The sequence below is a fragment of the Procambarus clarkii genome, chromosome 56, assembly GCF_040958095.1.
Source record: "Procambarus clarkii isolate CNS0578487 chromosome 56, FALCON_Pclarkii_2.0, whole genome shotgun sequence".
NCBI classification, from domain to species: domain Eukaryota; kingdom Metazoa; phylum Arthropoda; class Malacostraca; order Decapoda; family Cambaridae; genus Procambarus; species Procambarus clarkii.
The window spans coordinates 26,774,010-26,801,339 of NC_091205.1; the positions used below are offsets into that span (position 1 = coordinate 26,774,010).

Consider the following 27,330-nt stretch of genomic DNA (forward strand, 5'->3'; position numbering starts at 1 on the left):
AACTCTTGTTCTTTCTAACATAACAAGTGACTTGGGTTATCATAAAGCAAGAATGCAACTTGTAAAGGCATATCTAAGCTAAGTAAAAGGGTGGAAATGGTGAGGATTCCCTCTAAAGGATGACGTCCAAAAATGGAAAAGTTAGAGAAAAACATTCCACATTGAGGTGTGTCTTGCGGTGACGTCATGTCATGGGCGTTGTGCAAAGATTTGTTTGATTCCCTTTCTCTCTCCCTCACCTTCTCCCTCCCTCCATCTCTCTCTCTCCCTCCCTCTCTTTCTCCCTCCCTCCATCTCTCTCTCTCCCTCCCTCTCTTTCTCCCTCTCTTTCTCCCTCCCTCTCTCATATCTATAAACCTGATGCTCTCAATATTAAACTTTTTCCACGATGTTTTGTTAGTCTGTGGCCGGCTGTTTTCGACTGCAAACTTGACAAGAATGTTTCGGTCCGTCCTGGACCATTCCCAAGTCGATTGACCATTCTCCACAATCGACTTCAGAATGATCCAGGACGGACCGAAACGTCGTCGTCCTTTCATTTTCTAGTGTGTGTGATTTGGTCAATATACTTCAGCCACGTTATTGTGACTCCTCGTCTGCATTGACAAGAATGTTTCGAGTCCCCAAGAATTACCGGAAGGAGTGGTGGTCAGAAGGAACGTGATAGAATGACTGGAACAAATTTCCAGAAAGGAAAGCGAAAGAATTTGCTGGCAGAGAATAGGTGCTATTGTACATAAAAATGATTTTTAAGAGTGAAGTTACGGATATATAAATGCATTTGTTGGGGTGCTACTGTAAGGGTTTTTCAATATTTTGAAGGATTTTATTGTTTTCCGCTGATAATGATGGTTGTAAAAAGGTGTGTTATTTTGTTATTACTTGTGTAATAATAGCTTTTGAACCAGATGTTGTCCAGTGTAAATGGTTGGACAAGTAAGAAATTATCCACTTATGACACCAAGACTCTGTGTCAAATAATATCAGTGCTCTAGCTTGTATACAAAGTAAGAGAAGGATATACGGATATATGATGGTCCTAATTCACTCCTTCCTTCACCGCATTCCTTCCCTTTCACCACCCTCCCTACCCTTCACCACCCTCCCTACCCTTCACCACCTTCCCTACCCTTCACCACCTTCCCTACCCTTCACCACCTTCCCTACCCTTCACCACCTTCCCTACCCTTCACCACCTTCCTTACCCTTCACCACCTTCCCCACCCTTCACCACCTTCCCCACCCTTCACCACCTTCCCTACCCTTCACCACCTTCCCTACCCTTCACCACCTTCCCTACCCTTCACCACCTTCCCTACCCTTCACCACCTTCCCTACCCTTCACCACCTTCCCTACCCTTCACCACCTTCCCTACCCTTCACCACCCTCCCTACCCTTCACCACCCTCCCTACCCTTCACCACCTTCCCTACCCTTCACCACCTTCCCTACCCTTCACCACCTTCCCAACCCTTCATCACCCTCCCTACCCTTCACCACCTTCCCTACCCTTCACCACCTTCCCTACCCTTCACCACCTCCTCTACTACTCCTTCATCTCTGAAACCATTTACGTTAAACTCTCTTTGTCGAGAAACTACTCAAGACTAAGTAACAATTAAGCCTCAAGATGATAGATGGATGTTTAGTGAGGATGAAGTCTGCAATTTAACGAGATTGGAATATAAGGCAATTATCGGAAGAAAGCGCCAAGCCATTACGACTGTACAGCACTTAGATACGAGGTTAAAGATATGGGAAAGACCGGAACGAAGGTATGGTGACCACTTGGACCGTTGGGGATTGAACACCGACCTGCAAGTAGCGAAACCGACGCTCTACCGTCCAGTTCAAGTAAGGAAAGGAAGGCAAGATATGGTAGGAAATTAGGGAAAGGAAATGCCAAGGAAGAGATATAAGAACAATGACTTGAAAAAGAGGGAAAGGAAAACAATCCTAAGAAGAGACCAAACCAGGAAGGTAGGGTATTTAGGCTCAGTTTGGACCATTGAGGATCGAACTCCAACCTGCAAGAATCTAGGAGACCGCCGCTTTACCATCGGACCTCCACCACAGTTTCCTCTGGATTTATTCGAGATTTGTTACTCCTGCGTGATATTCCTGGTCCGTCTCACGGCCTACTGAACCTTATATTCCTGGTCCGTCTCACGGCCTACTGAACCTTATATTCCTGGTCCGTCTCACGGCCTACTGAACCTTATATTCCTGGTCCGTCTCACGGCCTACTGAACCTTATATTCCTGGTCCGTCTCACGGCCTACTGAACCTCATACACTTCTCCAGACTATTTCTTCTACCACTTTTTAGCCTCTCTTTTGTTGCTAGGTTTTCTTGAGGAAGAACCGTCGCATTAGGTTCTTTACCACCTAGCTCTGTACCTCGACAGTTGCCGTGTCTATTTTCTTGGGGATGACGGAGATGCACTGCTAAGATTCTTCGTCCCAGTGATGGTTGTGTTCACAGAGGCACACATGCCTGTGTTCAACGTTTATACAGATCTAATTCTCTTTATCACAGAAGTCCAAGTTTTTGCTACACTCGTCAATGTCCACACACATCTTTATGACTTTATCATACTCTTGGTTCTCTGGACATCCACATATCACGTGCATATCTGATCGAACCAAGTCGTAAAAGTTTCTGTTACTTTTCCTATCTATTTCACAGACATCCGTATGCCATTACTGATTTCTCATGAAACAGGGAGAGGTTTCCCGGAGGCCACACTACTCGGCATCACCTTCGTATCTGTCCGGACAACATGGCTAGGGACAGAAAGAGTACTGTGCACATTAGAAAGGTTTGTTGTTATCAGCGCGGATATCATTCTCGAACTCGACAGAGAACGGGGTGGTGGTGTCGCATTATAGCATTCTATATAAATACGAGATCTCATGCATGGTGTACCAACACATAAACAGAGAAGCGCTTACTAGCTGGCGAAACCTTCTCCTCTTCTCTAGCATATCCCACTACTTCACCACTTATATAATGCGGTTCTGTTCATAGAGTTCTGTCACTCCATCTGCTCTAGACGCGGGATCCAAGTGAGTGTTTTCACAGAAGATTTCGAACATGGTAACATTTGAGCATAGTCCTTATCTGAAGCCCTCTATGCGAGTCATCTTATCGTGCTTAGTTGAGAGCCACAGAGCTCTAGCCTCGCGCGATAAGAAGGTGACACAGGAGACAAAGCTCCTGGTACAGTGCGTCATCACCGCTACGTCGAGGGTGACGGGAACGTAAGGAAATCTCTTTAAGAGGGGAACCTTAGGCGAGACGTCTCTGGGATCCTTCAATTCAACCCTTAAAACCCGCACCATGAAGGCGACGTCATGAATCATCAGTTAGATAAGCTTATCCTGTTGGATCCCCAGGGGACCACCTAAGAACCCCATTTACGGACTTGTGGGGTTAAACTTCTCCTCACCTACGAGTTCATCAAAGTGTTCTGTAACCCCGAACTGGGCTCTAGTGTCTTTGAGCCATGCAGCAACAGCAAAAACAATCCAGAACACAGTTTGCATCTTAATTTGTCAAATTCAATACTTTCTAAATATTTTTAATTTGTATAACATCTAAACGACTACAGGTTGACTACACATCCAAGACTGGTGTGTAGTATGGTTGGATAAATGCCTCTTAGCTTGCCTCAAGGTAAAAGGTCAATTATTAGGAGAAAGTGCTAAGCCGGAACAGCAATATAGCACATGATGGCTTGCCTCGTACAAATAGGTACCTATTTCCTGCTAGGTGATCAGGAACATCAGGGTGAAAGAAACGCTGCCCATTTGTTTCCGCCTCCGCCAGGAATCGAACCCGAGCCCTGAGTACTACGACCACTCAGTCGCGAGGCTACGTGTGTGTGTGTATGTGTGTGTTTGAATGTGTGTGTTGGGGAAGGAGGGAGGTCTGGGGGTGTCGAACCATGTGTGTGCCCCATTTATTAACCTTACTATCTCCCTCCCCCACCTCCTAACCTTTCTATCTCCCTCCCCCACCTCCTAACCATACTATCTCCCTCCCCCACCTCCTAACCTTACTACCTTCCCCCCCCTCCCCCTTCCTTCACGGGGCCCCAACAAAGGTGTTTAAAACACTTCCTCTCCCATCACCATTCACCAACGCATTAGCGTCCATGTAGCGTGAAACTAATCCTCCTCCTTTTGCTGTTATGTGCCGGGGGTGCCGGGGGTGCCAACCTTCATACCTGGGCAAAATTCGCGTAATCGAGGCACTGAAAATTGCACATTAACACGCTGACCTTCAACAGGGCTCACGCAGGATTAGTGCCATTTTCGACGAAGTGATATTTCGCGACCACACGAACAGCACACACTTTTTTACATCGTAAACCCTCATAAATATGCTAATTATAGCGATGAAAAGCTAACAGAATGCATAAATTGCCTTTGCAATTGATTGGTGAATGGGTCAGGGTGACAGCTGATTGATGAATGATCGGGGAGTCAGTTGATTGGTGAATGGGCCTGGTTGTTAGCCGACTCGTCGAGGCATCTGAATATACAGACCTGTATAACAGCCAATTGGCCTACAAACTTGAGTATCAGCCGAGTGACCTCCAAGCTTGAGTGACAGCCGAGTGACCTACAAGTTTGTCAGTCGAGTGATATATGGCGTCTGGGTGACAGTCACATGATATGGGTTAAAGCTTGACTTGATTGTCAGAAGTTTAAGGAACTTGTATTTAATATAACATGCTATGATTACTAGGGCCAATGATGAACCAGGCGAATGGACCGAACCAGCAGTACTGAACTACATAATTGAACCGAACCAGCAGCACTGAACCACTTACCTGGACCGAACCAGCAGCTCGGTCGAACCACATACCTGAACCGAACTTTTAGCACTGAACCACACAATTGGACCGAACCAACAGCAATGAACCACACGACTGAACCGAATTTACAGCATTGTTCCTAGCATACTGGAACACTTTCTTGCCGCCGTCACACATTGACCCTTGTTTGTATTGTACTCCAAAACCGAACATACATCTAGGAATTTCGACCAGATCACCACTTCGAGGCTCGGCTGTAGAAGTGCATTTTTTTTATCTTCGAAGCCATCAAGAAACTTCACATAAGCTTCAAAATGCATTTTTTGTTTACGTTTATTAGATTTCAGTTTGTTTACAAAATATTAGCGTAGATACATGGTAAGACCTGTGTTTACCTTTTAGAAATATTCAGGGACTTTAAAAAAAATTAAGAAAAACACAAACTAGAAATTTTAAAGAAATGCCACCAGACTAGAACCAGAGTTGTGATGCACAAGGCCCCAAGAAAACAACTGGAAAAAACTCACGTCACAGGAAGAGATAAAAGAATAAGTTGATACATGATTACCACTACCACATTCTTAGGCGATTAGACAGGGTAGAGTGACGAGCATGACACACAACCAAACAACAAATATTTGTGTTAGTCAAGTCCATACCGAGAAGAAACGTCACTTGAAGTACATCATAGAGGGGGGTGAAGGTAGGTGGCAATGGAGTAGAGCAAAAGGGGTGGGGGTTGAAAGTAATCCTGAGTTTAATTTTTTAGTTACATATATTGACACCTCGGCTTACGAATGAATATTTATGAAATTTTCGGGTTACGAGCCTAATTTCTTCGAAAAATTTGAATCGGGTTACAAACTTTGCCTCGGGAAAGGAGTTTGTTGATATACGTATGGGCTGACCTAGCGCGTGGTGGCATGGTGATCACGCCTCAGTTTACCAGTGTCTCCTGCCTAGTAAGTATCGCGCCTGAATTCTTTGTAAAGCATTACATTTGTTTTGGGATTTTTGGCTATTTGAACATAAAATTTGTTATGATATATCTTGCCATGAGTCCCAAGAAAGCCAGTGGTAAGGTTCAAGCCAAGAAAACACATGTGTATAAAAAAAAAAGGGGGGTAGAAATAGCCTAAGCTACTCTATCCCTTTGAGATGTATTTTTTTCTTGTCTCAATAAACATACTTGAACTTGAACGTCACTTGTCCAATCGTAATTATTTACCAAGCAGCTGTAGTAACTTAAAATGTAGTACATGAACTGAATCTCACAAGGGATTAAAGATAATGGTAGAGAGAGATTAATTATCGGGAGAAAGAAAGTCAAAGTTACTCTATAGAGGGATGCTGTGAGCACAAGTTACTATATAGAGGTATGCTGTGAGCCAAAGTTACTATATAGAGGTATGCTGTGAGCCAAAGTTACTATATGGAGGTATGCTGTGAGCTGAAGTTACTATATAGAGGTATGCTGTGAGCCAAAGTTACTATATAGAGGTATGCTGTGAGTCAAAGTTATTATATAGAGGTATGCTGTGAGCCAAAGTTACTATATAGAGGTATGCTGTGAGTCAAAGTTACTATATAGAGGTATGCTGTGAGCCAAAGTTACTATATAGAGGTATGCTGTGAGCCAAAGTTACTATATAGAGGTATGCTGTGAGTCAAAGTTACTATATAGAGGTTTGCTGTGAGTCAAAGTTACTATATAGAGGTATAATGTGAGTCAAAGTTACTATATAGAGGGATGCTGTGAGTCAAAGTTACTATATAGAGGGATGCTGTGAGTCAAAGTTACTATATAGAGGGATGCTGTGAGTCAAAGTTACTATATAGAGGGATGCTGTGAGTCAAAGTTACTATATAGAGGGATGCTGTGAGTCAAAGTTACTATATAGAGGGATGCTGTGAACCAAGTTACTATATAGAGGGATGCTGTGAGTCAAAGTTACTATATAGAGGGATGCTGTGAGTCAAAGTTACTATATAGAGGGATGCTGTGAACCAAGTTACTATATAGAGGGATGCTATGAGCCAATGGCTACACAAACTGTTGATCATCACTCAGCCTCGTGTCTTCATAACTCATCAGATATCCAAGACTCTCCTCCCCTGTTGTCTCCTCACCACATGTAAATACCACGAGTTTTTGTGGCCATTTAAGTGTCTGTGTTGGCACGGCGCCGCCTCGAACGGCTTGTCGAAAAATCGTATCCGCCTTCCACCTTAAAAAAAACTTAAGCCTCAGATACTCTGGGTGGTATATCTGAGAACTACTCACTTGTATATTAGGCATAATGACCGAAGAGGGTAGAAGCCAAGACATCGGATTAAGGACTAACCAAAGAGGGTGAAGAGTTAAATTAAATGTTGCTGTAGACATGATTTAAGAGAAGCTGAAGTTTGAGGTCAAGTCTAGCACGGTTGCTCATGGTGTGTTGGCCTGTCCGAGATAACGATAATATTGGCTAATTGAAGTAGTTTCATGTGTGAGGTTTTGTGAGTCAAGAGCAGCGGTGTGAAGGTTGTGTGTTGAGGGTGTTCAGTGATGGGATGGTTGGGAGAGGTTCAAGCAAATTAAGGCTTCGTGTAGCCACGCTGTAGGGGAGATTAGGGGTAGGAGACCAGGACAAGGTCCAGCAATAGACAAGGACAAGATCCAGCAATAGACCAGGACAAGACCCAGCAATAGACCAGGACAAGACCCAGCAATAGACCAGACCAGGACAAGATCCAGCAATAGACCAGGACAAGACCCAGCAATAGACCAGGACAATATCCAGCAATAGACCAGGACAAGATCCAGCAATAGACCAGGACAAGATCCAGCAATAGACCAGGACAAGATCCAGCAATAGACCAGGACAAGATCCAGCAATAGACCAGGACAAGATCCAGCAATAGACCAGGACAAGATCCAGCAATAGACCAGGACAAGATCCAGCAATAGACCAGGACAAGATCCAAGGTCCAAGACAACAAGGTCTTGGACTCTGAAATGTTGACACCATATTTATATACCAGGCTAGTGTCGGTCTCTGCTACTTCTTCATGTAAATTAACTCCTTCGAGACAGTCTCACGACGAAGGTAATTTCAGGTTTATTAGTCTGAACTCACCTAGTTGTGCTGGCATGGGTTGAGGTTCTGTTCTTTAGTCCCGCCTCTCAATTGTCAATCTACTGGTGTACAGGTTCCACAGATTATTTCCACGATATTTGTAGTTTATTGTGAGTTTTTAATTTTTTTGCATAGGTGTAATTTTGTGTGGGTGTGTAATTATTTAAATGTGCGAGTTAAAATGTGCTCATCTAGATTTACTCAGGTGCTGGTTGCCAAATGCTATGACTTTCGACACTCTGATTTCCTATCTTATCTGTTTTTATCATGTGTATTGAAGTAGCTTTGACTCTCTTGTTCATTTTCTGCATTCCTTACGTCCTGTGCATCTTAGTCTACGTTAAAGTTCATCCTATTATTCCCGTGAAAAATAGGATGAATTATTCTATGTCGCATTCTTCTATGTCCTCTCATTCTTCCAGGAATCCTTTCTAGCTCTCGACTTTGTTAACTTTGCACGTGTTCCTATGATACTAATAACGCATTATCGCGACTTTATTTCTTCTCCCCTCAAGTGTAGTACAGTGGTCTACGTCCTCTACTATCAATCGAGGATCGAGGGTTTGATCCCAAGGCATGACAAAGGATTGGGTGGGTCTCCTTTCACACGATGCCTCTGTTGATGTAGCACTAAAATAGGTATCGGGGAGTTTGGCAACCTTTGTGTGTTCCAACCTGGAGAAGGTCAAATGGGGGAGCCTTGATATAACCCCATGTACAGGCTTCTTGTCCCAGACAACTGGAATTATTATCGTCTCTGAGGTCAGTCGTTTCAGATTTAAAACACGATTATCTTCATATCTCTTTACTTTGAAATTTAATTTTGTTTTGATTGTTTTTACTGGAAGGGGGAGGGGGTCCACGCCAGGCCTGCGTACTATAGGATGGGTTTCACGAAGGATATGTCCTGTGCTCTCTATTGCCTTTCTTATTTAGTTTAACGTAATGTGTATCAATGTACTAAAGCTTTGCTTACTCAGGTGATACTTAGTGCCCGAGTACAATGCCTTGGGTGTTGAGTTTGGGGACAGTGAATTGGCTTTCTCAGAGTCAGTGTGGGGGGTACACCAGCGGCAGTATGGGGGGATACACTAGGGGGACGGATGGGTGTATGATACACTAGGGGGGCATACACCAGGGGAGGGGTGGCGGTAATATAGGGACGTAGACATCTGACCGTTTTTTTCTTTCAGGGACGGACACACGACAGACTTTGACCGTGCGAGACCTTGAACTTTGAAGATAATTATTCCCCCAGTAACCTTTTCTTCCTCTTCCCTCCGCCTCTTCCTCTCTGCCTCTTCCTCCCTACCTCTTCTTCTTCTTCTTCCTCCCTCACTCCCTCTCCCCTATTCCACCTTCCTTAGCCACACGGTACTTATATCATGATAGCAACAAAAATGCCCTATTTTTATTTCACAAAATCGTATTTACACATCCATATAAACATTAATATATTATATAATATAGCTCGAGCCTATCACCGAGTCTGTAATATCATCCCTAGCGACTCAAAATAGTAGTTACGTAGCTACAAAATAGTAGTTGATGTTATTCGAAATATTTCGGTGAATCAGCATGCCAGTCTCGGGTCCTCTGAGACATCGAACTTAACTAGTTTTTGTCCCACAGAATCGTTCGCTACAGCCATTAGGAATGGAGTGGTTTTTTTTATCGAGGGAAGATTTTTGGGGTCTCATTTTATTGAGACATAAAATAAAATTTACATTAGAAAACTGTTTATTGGATTCGTTGTTTTTACAATGTTTTACATGTAAAAATGTTTTACCAATGTTCGTTGTTTTATGGGAAGATAAATTTGGGGGGGGGGGGTTTGTATTATCCCCAAACGGTTTGGCTGGATATGTGTTCAGTTTATGGGAAGTAACTTGTGCTCGGTGATTACATACAGTTGTTTGGTTTTCTTTGTGTTGACTACCTACGTGGAGTCAACTACAGTAATGTAGGCTGTACCTATATTACTGTAGGTAATTACTGTTCCTACATTACTGTTGTGGAGCCTACATTACCTACAGTAATGTGGGCTCCACTACATTACTTGTTTGCCTGAAGACTTGGGAAGTACCTACTAAGGAAGGCAAGATCTCTGGACTAATCTCAAATCAATCAAATCTCAAAGCTAATCAGGACTAATCACTGTCAGTATGACTATGTAACACTTGGAAGAAATGCGAGGACAAAGAGCTGGGATATGTGGACGAAGTGAAGGAATGATGCCCAATCACTTTGACAGTCGGGGATCGATCCCCAACTACGCAAGATGAACTACTAGCAAGTCACGAAAGACTTCTCTTGTTCATCGCTATCTTCAAACCACTTTTTCGGGTTCTTTTAGGCACTGAGAATTCGAAAAGGTTCAAATTCAGGAAAGGATTTGAGGAAGTGTTGGTTTGTGAACATGGTGGTAAACCAAGGACTTCTCAGAGAAAAGTATTTACAGTTCACTTTGTCATTAATGTTCATTCCATGTCATGTTCTGTTGTGTAAAGTTACCTAATTATATTGTTTTGGACTGTTGACTTGGTGACCTTTGTCCACCACAGTGTAGAGGAGATAACTGCCTCACCACAGTGTAGAGGAGATAACTGCCTCACCACAGTGTAGAGGAGATAACTGCCTCACCACAGTGTAGAGGAGATAACTGCCCACCACAGTGTAGAGGAGATAACTGCCCCACCACAGTGTAGAGGAGATAACTGCCTCACCACAGTGTAGAGGAGATAACTGCCCACCACAGTGTAGAGGAGATAACTGCCCACCACAGTGTAGAGGAGATAACTGCCTCACCACAGTGTAGAGGAGATAACTGCCTCACCACAGTGTAGAGGAGATAACTGCCTCACCACAGTGTAGAGGAGATAACTGCCTCACCACAGTGTAGAGGAGATAACTGCCTCACCACAGTGTAGAGGAGATAACTGCCCCACCACAGTGTAGAGGAGATAACTGCCTCACCACAGTGTAGAGGAGATAACTGCCTCACCACAGTGTAGAGGAGATAACTGCCCCACCACAGTGTAGAGGAGATAACTGCCCCACCACAGTGTAGAGGAGATAACTGCCCCACCACAGTGTAGAGGAGATAACTGCCTCACCACAGTGTAGAGGAGATAACTGCCTCACCACAGTGTAGAGGAGATAACTGCCTCACCACAGTGTAGAGGAGATAACTGCCTCACCACAGTGTAGAGGAGATAACTGCCTCACCACAGTGTAGAGGAGATAACTGCCTCACCACAGTGTAGAGGAGATAACTGCCCACCACAGTGTAGAGGAGATAACTGCCCACCTCAGTGCCCACACCACTATATCACTGATACTGACTGTAAAAAAAAAAAAAACTCTAATCACCCAGAAATCAACTATTTTGTATTCTCTTCCTGCGGTATAAGTGGACTATTAGCCTTACGTTCTCTCATTCCGCACACGCATTTCCTTCCCTGGCGAGACCCAAGCAAACAGGTTATCAAACACAGGTACAACCAGGCATCAATATTCGTTGTACATAGTCAGCCGTCGTGTCGACTACCACAATATCTAATCAGTGAGGCAACAGTGGAGAGGCGGGACCAAAGAGCCAGAGCTCAACCCCCGCAAGCATAACTAGGTGAGGACACCGAACGGAGCTCCTCGCTTACGAGATCCTTCCTACTCCACCAAATCTCGTTCGCCTCGAACGCCATTACAAAAAAAAAATCTAAATTTTAAGCAACAATTTTGAAGGCATAATCCAGTTGAATGTTGCAGTAAACTCTACTTAGGTGTTTGTATTGTGATGTTGAGTGGTTATATACCTGGCAGCTTTTCTTTTCGTTATAATCGGGATTTATAAGTCCTTGTCTGCCTTTGCAAAGGATCTTATCAACAACAGTGCTATCAACAATGTTTTTACCAGATTCACATTAAGTCATTTCTTGGCAGTTTTTGTTTGGGAATCTGGAAACCATGTGAGCTTTTCATACCTGTATTTTGTTATTATTATTATTAACACATTTAGGTATATCTGCATATGTTCAGCTACCTTAGACTATATGAAGGGAAAGTATTGTTAAAAAAAAAAAACTAGCTATGTGATGCTAAAAATGATGTAGTTTTTTCAATAAATATAAATATTATGTAATTATTTTTATATTTTTAGTCGTGTGCTATAACTTTAGACCCTACTGAATTATTAAACCTTTCTTGGAAGCCATCTTGTCGTGTGGGGCTAGTATAATTGTTTTCTCGAATCATTTACAAAACTTCACTATAAGGAGCCAGTTAGGATATCTTGTGTTGAGTTTAGATAGTTTTCTCAAGATCTAATCAGCGAGGCAAAAATAAGCAATTCTCTAAAGAAGAGACGCGACGCTAACACAAATTTATATTAATTAATTTGTTTTCTCGGAGACAGGAAGCCTGTATATGTATGTATATATTTTTTATACGTTACTTTAGGCTTGAATCAAGGTCCTTCTCAGGTCGAACTACTGACCCTCCACAGGATGCAACCCCACAACAGTTACCTAACTCCCCGGTACCTATCTACTGCTGGGTGAACAGAGGCATCAAGTAAAAAAAAAGTGTCAAACATTGCTGTATGGCCGGTTGTAAGCAGTGAAACATAGTAACGTGTTGTTCTTTAATACAAAGACGTCTAAAACGGGTCATTAACACACTGCCTTTAATCAAACTAAATAATTCAAACTACCATTTTAATGACAACAAAAAACTCTAATTTTCACTCCAATAAGCGAACATGTTTTTAATGTACTTCATATACAAGCTGGATAGCACTGGGAATAGTAGACTTCACTATACCACACCCATCTTGAGGTTATCTTGAGATGATTTCGGGGCTTTAGTGTCCCCGCGGCCCGGTCCTCGACCAGGCCTCCACCCCCAGGAAGCAGCCCGTGACAGCTGACTAACACCCAGGTACCTATTTTACTGCTAGGTAACAGGGGCATAGGTTGAAAGAAACTCTGCCCATTGTTTCTCGCCGGCGCCTGGGATCGAACCCAGGACCACAGGATCACAAGTCCAGTGTGCTGTCCGCTCGGCCGACCGGCTCCCCATGGCCCTGGATATCGCCAGAGACTTTGACCAGATCAAGCACTTACCACTCGCGTGTCTGTGCTTGCTTGTGAAGTCTCTCAGGATGTATGTAAGGCTTGTTGATCTCTGGACGGCTCACAAGAGCACCACAATAGCTTGCTGACCAACAGGCAAGTATACTTTAATTAACCCTAAACATCGTTTAGGGCTAAAGTAAAGTCACACTGTGTATACACCGAGAGGTGGAATACACCTGTGTGTATATCCCACTGGTATACAATTAATTATTACTATTGTTGAAAGTATTAATGCTAACAAGAGTGTTGATGAAACTATATTGATAATAACCAGATGGATGTTCCCTCTTTGAACAGTAACATTCTGACGCTCCGACAACCCGAAATAAACACAATTATAGAACGCATTTCAGAGATAGACTGAAAATCAAACCATACCGCCACTTCAACTCAAAATCATTGTTAATGCATGGCTAGGAACACATTATTATTCGATGAAACACTCAGAAACCCTGCAGTGTTGCAATTCAAGCTGGACAAACTTCAAAAAGTGAAGCGAGGGGCAAAATAAAATTAAAAAATAATTATGAAACTCTCGCATTTATAAACATAACAAACACGATATTTTTAATGGTAATGATGATAAATGTCACGATATATTTTTCTTTCCAGCTGTTGAACAATACAATATTTGAGAACAGTGGCGGGTGTTGAAGCAGCGTGCGTGAGTGACCGTAAGTCTCCCCAGACAAACACACTGACTCAAGATGTTATTATGTAAGACTTTCCCTCACGGACTGAGTTAGGTGTCAAAAAGCTGCCTCAATATCGCTTGCCGGTTGACAGGCGCTGGCCCAGCTTACCGTCTTTCGCGGGACACGAGTTGGCCGATCAAGAAAGAGCTACGTTTTTCGCTCAAGTCTTCCAAGAGACTTGATTCGTTAACAAGACTTAGCCGCGATTGATTGGAGTCGATTAGAGTCGTGATGCAAAGACTTTGGGTAACTCCAAGACGTTAGTTGGACAATTCAAATCGAGGTAAACACAGTTCTCCTCGTGAAAATTCTTACCTGTTAATAGTCTGTTGAAGATTTCGATAGGTTTTGTTCACAACTGAATACGAGAACACACGACTGCCAACTCCTGTTAGCAGGCTGAGAGCTTTCCATTTCCTTACCTCATGGTAAGTCTTCCCCACTAGTTCCCCCTGGAATACGACCCGGCAACAGACAGCAAGATAACAGCCAGATAACCAATCACTGCTGGGTGAAGAGAGGCGTACAGTTCAGGATTAGCCCCTGGACAATCCTTCCCGGCCTACATATCCATCACTGGATATCTTACAAGCATATATTTCAGCATATCTATCAGATCTACTCCCCAGCAAGAAGTTCAATTTGAGATTTTCAGTTCGCCTCAGTAGTTTTAATGCTTTCCTAATGCAATGCTTGCAGTTGACTCAAGAAACAGAGATAAACCAGCTTGCAAATCGTAACCTCCCTCAACCCAGGAAATAGGCGAGGTAATCAACCTCCCACTACATGACCTTCACAACAGCGAGATGGTAGCCGACCTCAGGTGAGCAGGGACGCAGACCTCTGCCCCTCCAGCGAGCAAAACAGACAGACATCACGCAAGCTATGTTGTATCAGCTTCATCTCGGCCACACTAATGAACCGAATTGGATTCTTGGGCGGCGGAGGTCTTGTCGTAAATATAGTGTTTGGAAGTGTATTTTAATGTCGTTAATCACTGGATGATTGGTGTCGTCCCAAGGCGCTGTTGATCGTCGAAAGAGATTTATATATTTCATTTGTTTTTGTGCTTTATTAACCTTTATTTTTCGAGGGAGTGACTTAGTTAAAAAATATATAAATAGAATTAAACTAACTCGAAATTTCTTATTTTAGATTATTTAGACAATATAAAAAAATATCCTTACCCAAAACTTGAAGCTAATGTTTTTATTTAACGATTTTTTTTGTTATTAAAAACATAAATTAAAATCACCAATCACTGTAATCCCGTCGCGTCCTGTAATAACGAGCACCAATCCATTGGTCGTTAGAGCAGGTACCTGCCTCGTTCCCGTTCGTAACACACACACACACACACACACACACACACACACACACACACACACACACACACACACACACTCTCTGGGAAATACTACCTTAATGGACACCTTCCCACGTAGCATTCCTCTGCTTTAAGTGCCATACGACGTGAGACAGTGTACAAGAAAGTCATATTGGTTTCCAAGATGGCTAAGCTGTCCTTAGGCGGCCTTAGCTCACCTGGCTACCGGCTAAAGTGATAAGATTCACTTCCCCTGGCGAGAGGCTCTGAAGATAACGCAACCTTTCCTCACACTTAGTAACACCACCACACTTTGAGAGCAATCAACCACAACGTCAAAATTCGACTGGTGTATAAAGCCATGCAACCACCAAGCTCTTCACACCCTGTTATTGCGACCTCTACAGCAGCGCGTTTATAGTTTTGGATATCTTAAATCAAATTATATACTTATAATCAAATGGTCAATTATTCAGATAAAGTTACATTTACATCCACAACATCTCGAGATATTTGACAGACAGACAGAAAGACAGACAGATAGAGCCGAGAGCAATAACCTGTCACGGCCGGCTGCAGTCGGAGCAACAATACAAGATAACAGACCCAAAACTGACCGAATATTAACCTAAAAATTATGCATTGCGGGAGCCGCTTGCGACACACAAACACACGACAATTGCGTGGACTCGTAATTACATTTAACGATGCGTGAGAGAAAGAACCACGAATTGTGCAAAGGCACAACACAGTAACCCGCTCGTTCGGTCACCGTCGGTCCGACAGACTGTCACTGGGTCCACAAACCTGACCCAGTTGGGGCCGATAGATCGACAGATGGAAGGTATCTATACGGGAAAATTATCAACCACGAAAACAGGGTATTACAATATTGGTAATATCGTAATAGAGTATTTGTTTAATTATTAGTGGTAGAAACACAGGCTTCTAGGTATTATTAGTTCTTGAGGTGGATAGTTCAGTGTTGGAGTTGGGTGGATAGTTCAGTGTTGGAGTTGGGTGGATAGTTCAGTGTTGGAGTTGGGTGGATAGTTCAGTGTTGGAGTTGGGTGGATAGTTCAGTGTTGGAGTTGGGTGGATAGTTCAGTGTTGGAGTTGGGTGGATAGTTCAGTGTTGGAGTTGGGTGGATAGTTCAGTGTTGGAGTTGGGTGGATAGTTCAGTGTTGGAGTTGGGTGGATAGTTCAGTGTTGGAGTTGGGTGGATAGTTCAGTGTTGGAGTTGGGTGGATAGTTCAGTGTTGGAGTTGGGTGGATAGTTCAGTGTTGGAGTTGGGTGGATAGTTCAGTGTTGGAGTTGGGTGGATAGTTCAGTGTTGGAGTTGGGTGGATAGTTCAGTGTTGGAGTTGGGTGGATAGTTCAGTGTTGGAGTTGGGTGGATAGTTCAGTGTTGGAGTTGGGTGGATAGTTCAGTGTTGGAGTTGGGTGGATAGTTCCTGCAGTACTGGAGTGGTTCTTGTGGTAGTACGTGGTGGATAGTTCCTACAATGCTGGTGTGGTTCTTGTGGTTGCAAAAATGAGAATAGAGTTGACCAGACCAAACTTAATCGATTAGTTTCGGTCCATCCTGGACCATTCTCAATCGATTTGAGAATGGTCCAGGATGGACCGAAACGTCGTCGTCCCTTCACCTTCTAGTGTGTGGTCTGGTCAACATACTTTAGCCACGTTATTGTGACTCATCGCCTGCATGTTAATAGAGCCAAAATTGTTTTGTGATTGCTCTTTCGTGATCCTAATACAGTCGAATGGCCTACATTTTCAAGAAAACTGCAGTATATCTATAAAAAATTGAATATCTGACTTCGTTTGAGGCTACAGGTCAGATGCTTAGGGCTAGCCTCACCAAATTTTGCTACGTGGTTGCTGTGGGATACGTGCCCAACATAGTCTGCTCAGGGTCGCCCCTAATCAACTGGCACTGTGCCATAGGGCACCAAGTGACCATACTGTCGATTCTCGCATCGACTGACCCTTTAAAACGTTGTAAAGAATATTCAAAACTATTTTGTTTATATACCAAAAATTACACAATGTCCTAAGAAGTTAAATAAGTGTATAAATCATATTTTAGCTGTAATATACAAACATGTGTTCATAATAACACCTCAGAGGTGAGTACAAGGTGCTCACCTTGTACAAGGTACGTGAGTACAAGGTACTCAAAGTGCTGGTGGAAGCCACACCGAGGCCCGGCCACCAGCAACACCTATTACCAAGACAGAAAGAGACAGAGACAGAACAAAGAGCACGATAGGGAGAGACAGACAGGGACAGAGACAGACAGACAGACCCCGAGGACCATCAGGAACTTAACGTAAGAGTGTATAAGGCCCTAAATACAAGGAAAAGCACTGCAAATATTGACCCGAATTGTTGCTAATTCTGGAAATTATCATCAAGGAACTGAAGACGACATGGCCTTCAGCCTCGACAAGGAAGAACATAAGAAATATTGTACCTCCGACATCTTGACATCATTAAGCAGGTTCCTCCATCAAGGCTGGCTGGCTGGTCACGGATATCAGGAGATAGACCACGATTTGGGGGGTTAGGGACCCTAGGAAGGAAGCGGGTAGAGAGTTAAGGAAAAGGGAGGGAGGGAAGAGAGTAAAGCAGGTAGGTACGTAAGGAGAAGGGAGAAGAGATTAGGAAAAGGCCAAGTCCTCTACCACAGTTGTTGTTCAGCTGTTAACATCCATTAATTTCAGACGGCCATCATGATGTCAACAGAGGAGTCTAATCCTCTCTGTAGCTGACCAAGGCTGGAGCGACCAGACCAGACCACGCCCACAGCTCCAAGCAGACCACGCCCACAGCACCAACCAGACCACGCCCACAGCCCCCACCAGACCACACCCACAGCACTAGACACATCACTAAGTATAAGCTTTGAGTGTGACACGAATATATAAGGAAGTGTGTATAGTCTACAAACGCACGTATATATTATAAGTTCATTTGACTTAACAGGACGTCAGCTTAACATATATGGCAGTATCTTTGCGTTCATCAGACTAGTTATTGTGGCGTTCACTAAACGATGTAATAGTGTACTTAGTTGCCATTTACTATCTTATGCTCTAAAGTAATTCATAAATCCTTTTACGTTTATAGTTGGATTACTTTACACAAATTTCCAGTAAATGATTTACCCAAGAGAAAGTCATTTTAAAAAGTACAACTTGTAATTACTATAATTATATGCCGTATTATCTAGATTTAGAAGCTACATTTAATTTCTATTTTCTTTGAATATTTAATATTCGAACTCAACACAACTTCACAGATCATGGAAACTCACTGACCATCTGACTTGCGTTCTTACGTGCTAAGTCTTCCCAGCTTGGTGCCTTCTTTGGATAATTACTTACGTGATGAACAAACCACATTAACCTCAACATAAATCGCGTTCAATCTAACAGGATACGCGGAACTCAAGGACTCTGGGGGACACTGAAGGACTCTGATTAGTTCAGGTATTCAGGGTGGGACCCCCTTGCCTGGGGTGACACGCCGTCTGGTGCACAAAAGCTCTCTTCCTGGTGTCTGGAGAACGACAAAGGGTCAACGTGGATCGGCAACTCAGATGTGACGAGTGACTGCACTACAGGGAAGTGACGAATGAGGGAGTGTGATGGCGTTACAGGGAGGCGAGGAGTGAGGGAATGTGACGGGACAGCAAAGTGAGGAAAGGGGAGAGACGACCGGATGGGTATGGCTACAGACGAGTCTTGGGTCGTGAGTGAAAGGCAGTGGATGATAGTTACTCAAGGTCGAAGGTGGTTGATGAGAGTGGTTTTTCGAGTGCTTTCTTAGTGCGTATGAGTGCGTCCTTCAGCATTACCTGTTTAGCCATGACAAGTCATCGCCTCATATCATCCCCCTCTCACATGTGACACGATTTTAATGTTGACATTACCCCATTCTTTCATAGTAGTTGCAAAAATCAAATCTCAATGTAAATGCAACATCATGACTACCTTTCAAATCCTCCCCATCACAAATTTGGTCACAATTGACCTTAAGAAAATATCTGAAAAAATATATTTATATATCTTCCCTCATTAAATAGTATTCAAGGCCTCATAGCAGCTTCTAAAATGCTGTATCACGATCAACTTTCTAATCTTTTATCACCAATTTGGTCATAATTGACCCGAAATAAAAATTCAATAAAAATATGTAATTTTTGTAATTTTCGAGGCCTCGTTGAAATTTTGTAGAGTTAGCATAAGACTTATAGAAATGACATTGGGGTAAAAATGCTATAAACTTGTTTTTATTCCCCCAAAACATAAAATTGAGGACAAATCACAAGGACATTGTGACGAAAATACAAAAAAATAGAGGATTTTCTTCTCTAGTTTCAGTGTCTGACGACAGGTGTCAGTACACATTCTGATCTGTTGTCGTGACTACTTGCTACACGCAAGGGTAGTTCACGTACATACAAGCCGGTACACTCACGCTGGTACACACGAATAGCTACATATACGAATAGGTACACACGAGTGGACAATTGGCCCACCTACGTAGCTGAAATATATTTTGCAATATTTTGCAGAGAGTTTACGATGATCGTATTAAAACACACTCTAGTTATTTTAGTTTTGGCTAGGTTAAGGTAGGGTAGGTTAGGTTAGATAAGGTTACGCTAGGATAGGGTAAGTTAGGATAGGTTTGATTAGGTTGAGCTGTTGGGGTTCAGTTAGGTTTGGTTAGGATAAATTATCAGATTTAACCAAGGTAAATTAGGGTACGAAAGAATAAGCTAAATTATTCATGGCAAAATTAGACGATTTCAGATTGAGTTACGTTCAGAAGTTCAGTTCCCAAACACAGACACAACAGTATACTGTGTAGTCACCATACTCGAATGATGCAGCGCTGTTGTATATCTGCATACACAAATTACACCATATTATTTTCTATCGAAGTAGCCCCACGCCCCCACGGTCCTCCCTAACAACGCTCATATGGGCCCTTAATACGTCGCTTATGTATCGGAGGGGAACGTGGGTAATGGGGAGGGGAAAAACCGAGTAATAGAAGGAAGAGGGGTAATAGGTAGATTGGGGGAAGGTAGAACAGGAGTTGATAGGGAAGGAAGCGACTCTTTGGTGCTTTGTTTCGCATAAATTAGGATGAACTCGGAAGCGTTTTTCCGCCCAAGCATTACCAACATAAGCGGCGCCGGACGAGTCACTAATCACTAAGCTTACCTCTGCTTGCTGAATTATCTCTGCTGCAGCGTGCCGTACTGGAGGGTGGCGTGCTGCTGGGTGGCGTGCTGCTGGGTGGCGTGCTGCTGGGAGGCGTGCTGCTGGGTGCCCTCCAACAGGGTGACGTGCTGCTGGGTGCCCTCCAACAGGGTGACGTGCTGCAACGTGCCCTCCAACAGGGTGACGTGCCGCAACGTGCCCTGCAACAGGGTGACGTGCTGCAACGTGACCTGCAACAGGGTGACGTGCCGCAACGTGCCCTGCAACAGGGTGACGTGCTACAACGTGCCCTCCAACAGGGTGACGTGCTGCAACGTGCCCTACAACAGGGTGACGTGCTGCAACGTGCCCTGCAACAGGGAGACGTGCTACAACGTGCCCTACAACAGGGTGACGTGCCGCAACGTGCCCTGCAACAGGGTGACGTGCTGCCACGTGCCCTACAACAGGGTGACGTGCTACAACGTGCCCTGCAACAGGGTGACGTGCTGCCAAGTGCCCTACAACAGGGTGACTTGCTACAACGTGCCCTGCAACAGGGTAGCGTGCCGCAACGTGCCCTGCAACAGGGTAGCGTGCCGCAACGTGCCCTACAACAGGGTGACGGGCAGGGTTACGTGCTGTCACGTGCCCTGCAACAGGGTGACGTGCTGTCACGTGCCCTGCAACAGGTTGGCAGCGCGACGCAGCGTGGCGTGCTGCTAAACACCGCGAGGTATAAATCACAGCTGTACAACACTGGCGGCCTTGAGCCCAATAGACGAGTGACCCCAGTTGTGGCTCATGTCACCTGTGGCCCTCTGGCGGCGATGGTCACAGTCTGTGGATTCTTATTTGGTATTTGAATTCCTGATTTAAATACAAGATGGTATATTGGGTTGTAAGGGTTCATAATTGCGGTGTTCTGACATTGTTGCTTAGCCACTACCTCGTATCTCGTCTCAGGTACACACCTGTTGTGACTTACTTAATCACAACAGGTGATTATGTGATAATAATTAGCATTAATATTAACAGCCCCAAGAATTGTCTCGCTCCCGCATACACATACACACTTGTATAAATATACACAAACAAAAATACACGCGATGCATAATTTATAAGCATTACGCGCATTTAAATGTATATATGATCAGTAAAACAAGGAAATAGGGGTCACTGTATTCAGTATAAAACAAAAGATCGAAAGGTAAGGGGCTTATGAGCTGACGCTCAACTTGAAACCACATATAGGTGTGTGTATTTAGGTGCATAAACACACATACACACCTGTGTATCAAAATTAGTATCTACATTCTAAGCTATTTCTTGAAATCTTCAACCGAAGAACACTTTTTTTTAGCAACCAACACTGGTTCAAGTTGCGTTCGAACCCAGAGACGCATTAGTTCATTTTAATTGCGTTCCCGAAAATAATATTGTTTTCAAATGTACAATATTTTTATTGTATATTATAATTTGGTGTATAATTAGGTCTAGGATTGGTTAGATTAGTTGTTCCCTTCTGTTGATAATTATTTATTTATGTATTATGTGTGTGAAGCGGTTAAAGACGTGAGATTCGAACACAGTGAGATAGCGAGGCACTGTTCGAGAAAGTCTCGAAATTATTCAGTTCCGAGTAATGTGTATAGTGTTCTTCGGTCATAAACACTGCAATACTTGACAAAATGTTAAGTATTCGTTAAACCAGCTGTCAAATCCCTCGTTTGCGCTGGAAAAGCACCGTTCACAGGACTGGCAACGGATTATACTTGAACATTTCTTGAACAATACTTCGCTCTCGACCTGTGTTCGAATAGCACCTCTGTAAATGCTTCAACCACCTACTACATATACCAACCCGTCCTCGACTCAAGTCCATTACATCCAGCGGTCGACCCCAAAGACACATTCATCAATTTTAACATGCTGTTCATAGAAAACATAACTTTTGTCAATTATAAATTAATATTGTTTTATATTACTATATTGTACATATTTAAGCATCAAGAGCGCCATCAGTTGTGAGTCGTGTGTAAACTGTTTTTCATTCGTAAACAGGGGGTTTGGCGGGTGGATGGAATGGACTTTGAGTCTTTGATTAAAAGACGGGCTGACTGCAAATACCTAATAATTCAGTCCGTCCTCGCATACAAAGATCCAAGCTCGTTAATCCAGCCACCAAACCCCCTGTTTATAAATGAAAAGCGGTTTACACACGACTCACAACTGATGACGTCCGAACACTTCCGGAACAAGTGCTTCCCAGACGTCCTCTGTTCGAACCCCAATTCTATAAATGCTTCACCCACTTACTTCTAATACAAATAATCGCCAACAGAACCTGAACACCTAACCTCACCTACGCCTAACTATACATAGAATTTTTATGTATAAGAATATTAAAATTATATATATATGTGTGTGTGTGTATATCACGAAAATAAATACGTGATTAAAAATATGACAGTGTCAGACCACGGAGGAAAATTGAAACAGGAATTTCCTTAAGTACTTTCGTATATTAATACATCTTCAGAACTCCTTCTGAAGATGTATTAATATACGAAAGTACTTAAGGAAATTCCCGTTTAAATTTTCCTCCGTGGTCTGACACTGTCATATATATGTGTGTGTGTGTGTGTGGTTTTATTTCTGTTTGATTTATAATCTCCAGTAGACGACGACCCATTTTGAGCCTCACTTGTACAAATGCAACAGTTGCAATACATTTTATAACCGGCTTTGCAACACCCGGTTGCAACCACCTTATACATGCGAGCAGCCGCGTCTAACAGCCTGGTTGATCAGTCCAGCAACCAGGAGGCCTGGTCGACGACCGGGCCGCGGGGACGCTAAGCCCCGGAAGCACCTCAAGGTCAAGGTATATCAACCAGCTGCACTCGTCTTCATTCTTAACAACTTAATGTTCTTGTTCGCCTTTCTGGCCTTGCTGCTCGAACCCTTTTCTCTGCAGTTTACTTCCTTGACATTTCTAACCTCGATAAATGTTCACAATATGATACTTCTTATATATATATATATGGACTGAGATGCTTCTTAAAGGTTTATCCTTGTATTTAAGATGGTATTTATTATCCAGAAATATATTTAAATTTTTTCCAGATCTCAAGGGTGTATTTTTGGGTTTATTGGATCATGTACTATTTTATTTATGAGTTGGAAATTAGATATAATGTTTAGAGTTCAACTAATTTTGTCAGGAAGGCATTGTGGGGCTTTGCTCCAAGTTCGTGTATGAGTGTGTGTTTTGTGTGTTTTTTTGTTGTTTATTTTGAAGTGTGAGTTTGTTTGGAGGGTGTGAGTGGGGGGGGGGGGTAAGGACGGGTGTGAGATTATTTAGTCGCGTGTGTGTGCAGTTGAGTGCGTGTGCGATTACGTAGGCTTGTGTGTGGATGAGAGCGAGTACGTTAACGATTGTGTGTGGGTGTGTGGGTGTGTCTGCATGATAACTTGAGCGTGTGAGTGTTGACCTGGGAATATGTATGTATGTGGGCGCTTGTGTGAGTGCGCAGACTAAAGTACGTACATATATGTATGTTGAAATGTATGAGGATAACGGTGTGTACGTGTAAGTGTGTGTGTGTGTGTGTGTGTGTGTGTGTGTGTGTGTGTGTGTGTGTGTGTGTGTGTGTGTGTGTGGGTGGGTGTGTGTAAATAACCTCAAAACCTTGAGACTTTACCTTACATGTGCCAGTCAAGGAGACTTGCAAATTGATCCGTTTTTTTTTGGATTGTGAGTGACAGCATTAGCAAGGACCTCCCACGTCACAACCACAAACCAAACTATTTCTCCATAAACTCCCTATTGTAAGTAGATAGATCATCTTTGATGGTGCTCGGTATGGTGAATATTAAAATAGTGAGAGAGAGGCTGAGACTGTATTCATGTCACGTATGGTGAAGATCAAGAATCTTAGAGTAGTGGTGGTGGAAAGATTAGATCACTGATTCTAGCACGATTGTTTCTAAGGTTATCCCTCATTAGGGAAAGATAGAACCTAAGCAATATAACATAGCTACCAACTCCTTTTCCAGAGAGGAGAGTTGGTAGCTGTTCAGAGAGGAAATGCACACTGCATTCAGGGGTTCCCGTCCGCCATCTGAAGAGCTGGTATGCATCAGAGATATGAACAGCAGAATTAAAATATTTTGTTCAGTTTGCTAAGAAATAGAGAGAGGTAACTTAACCTATTTTTCTCTTAGCTGAACAGCTGCATCAGATGAAAGGAAACATTACCAAACCATTTATAATCCCAGCCGGGTGGATTGAACCTTTGTCCCCTCGGTTGTAAGCCGAGAACGAAGACTACTGTGCTGAAAGTTTTATACATGAGACTTAATCTTCCTTGTTGATGTCACTTCAGCCTCTCAAGGTTTGATTCCCAGAACACATAAGATATCAACATGTTGCAGTGATCACTGTGCAAGAAATTGTCTTGATGTTTACATACTATTACATATTATCAACATATTTGGTAAATGTTTTTAATCAGTGACATTTCAGAAATTGCTTTTGCAACTACAGTGACGTATTTGGCTCCTGATAACTTCTGTAAACTCGCAGTTTCTGGCACTGAATAGTTGCATCATTGTAATTATAAGTTATAATGCACATGAGGCTATAAATACCGGCCAAGAAGCGTTAATAGCCGTAACCTTGAACCCCTGACGTAATTCCGGTCTAGGTGTTTACTGGAGTGACGTCGTTATGACGTAGGTGTGACGTCAAACCCTCCAAAGGAAGGTGAGGGGGGGATGGTGAGTGGAGGAGGTGTAGCAGGTGTCGTGTGGGTCGGGCTGTGCCAGATATCACTGATTTCCCTGATTTCTGATGTTTTTTCCCCCCCACGACTTGCCACTCCGCAAAAATTACAATTGTTTTGCCTAAGAAACGTACGAATCCAAACCTCCCAACTACTCTATTGGGGCCGATGCATAGACATCGGTGCGTAATATTACGGTGCGTAATATTACGCACCGTCAGTATTACGGTGCGTAATATTGGTCAGGGGCCAGATTCACGAAGCAGTTACGCAAGTACTTACGAACGTGTACATCTTTCCTCAATCTTTGACGGCTTTGGTTACATTTATTAAACAGTTTACATGCATGAAAACTTGCCAATCAACTGTTGTTATCGTTATAAACAGCCTCCTGGTGCTTCGAAACTCATTAACTGTTAAATAATTGGAAACAAAGCCGCCAAATATTGAGAAAATGGGTTCAGGTTCGTAAGTGCTTGCGTAACTGCTTCCTGAATCTGGCCCCAGGTCCCGTTAAATTTCCGAAGTATTAAGTGAGAGGACAGGTTGTAGATTAGGAACCTTGAACTTTCAGGTGCGAATTACGATACGGAGAACAAGTGTTATATTTAGACGCATAGCGTGCGCTTGAGCGGTCACCAGCGAGCGTATAGTGCCCCAGAGCGTAAGCTGTGGTGCAATTATCCACTGTGAATGTCGTAAGTAGGCGCTTGGCGTATATAAATAAGATTCGCATCTTTGTTTTACGCAAATGTGTATCGTGCATAATGCCGAAATGGCTTCTGCGTGTTGCACACAGGTAAACAATGCGTTATGTGTTAATAATGTTTAGGCAAGCTAGTTTGTGTATATGTGAGTCTGTGTTGCGTAACGAAACTTTAAAGGAATGATATTACGAAAACTCTCAGTGAATTATGAGAGCGTATAGCACGAGGCTCTTAAGAGAAATGCGTCGATGGTAATTGTTAATTATTCTAACGATGAATATATTTATAAAAAAAAACTATGATTTCTGGGTATGACGAATACAGGTTTTGTGTTTTATCAAGTAAGTTAATAATATGATTTGTTGTTTTGATGTTTGTTATTGGTGTTCCTTATAGTCGCACTCCAACACACACACACACATACACACACACACACACACACACACACACACACACACACACACACACACACACACACACACACACACACACACATACACACACACACACACACACACACACACACACACACACACACACACATACACACACACACACACACACACACACACACACACACACACTCCAACACACACACACACACCAATACACACTCTCACACTCCAACATACACACTCTCTCTAACACACACACACTCCAACACAAACACTCACACCAGTACACACACTCACATACACTCCAACACAAACACTCACACCCGTACACACACTCACATACACTCCAACACACACACACACACACACTCCAACACAAGCACTCACACCAGTACACACACTCACATACACTCCAACACACACACACACACACACTCCAACACACATACACACACACACTCCAACACAAGCACTCACACAGTACACACACTCACACACACTCCAACATTCAGACACTCCAACACACACACAAATATTCAGACGGTTAGAACAAGTTGAGTGAGAAGGTGGTGGAGGCCAAAACCGTCGGTAATTTCAAAGCGCTGTTTGACAAAGAGTGCTGGGAAGACGGGACACCACCAGCGTAACTCTCACCCTGTAATTACACTTAAGTAATTACACTTAAGTAATTACATTCCAGCACTCACACACTCCAACTCACACACACACACACACACACATCCCGTCCCTCACCAAGTCATTGCTACAACTTATTAAGCTGGCAGAAATTCAGGTTTCAAGGCTTAACGCCTTGATCAAGAGACCTGTGTGGGCTGTCTTAGTGTACCTAAGCACGCGGTTCTCCGCTACATCTGTCAACACCACAACTGGCATCACCATACCACAACACCACAGTGTTGAGTGTGTGACACACCACCGTCACCATACTCACTCACCATCACTATTCTACCGTTACCATACTCACCATCCCCATGTTCACCATCATACGATATTCTCCACCATCACCACACTCACCACCATCACTATGTTCATCACCACAGCCACCGTCACCATGCTCAACACCATTTCAATATTCACCACTGCTACTGT

At 43.2% G+C, this 27,330-nt stretch overlaps 1 protein-coding gene across 1 annotated transcript in view; it reads left to right on the forward strand.

Annotated features, from left to right (window-relative positions):
• LOC138353222 (glutamine-rich protein 2-like) overlaps window positions 1-21,194 on the forward strand; it is a 38,414-nt gene extending 17,220 nt beyond the window's left edge. Inside the window, exon 2 of the mRNA XM_069306106.1 lies at window positions 20,379-21,194. Coding sequence (XP_069162207.1) covers window positions 20,379-21,194 — 816 coding nt within the window. The remainder of the gene's footprint in view (window positions 1-20,378) is intronic.
• Window positions 21,195-27,330: the final 6,136 nt, after the last annotated feature.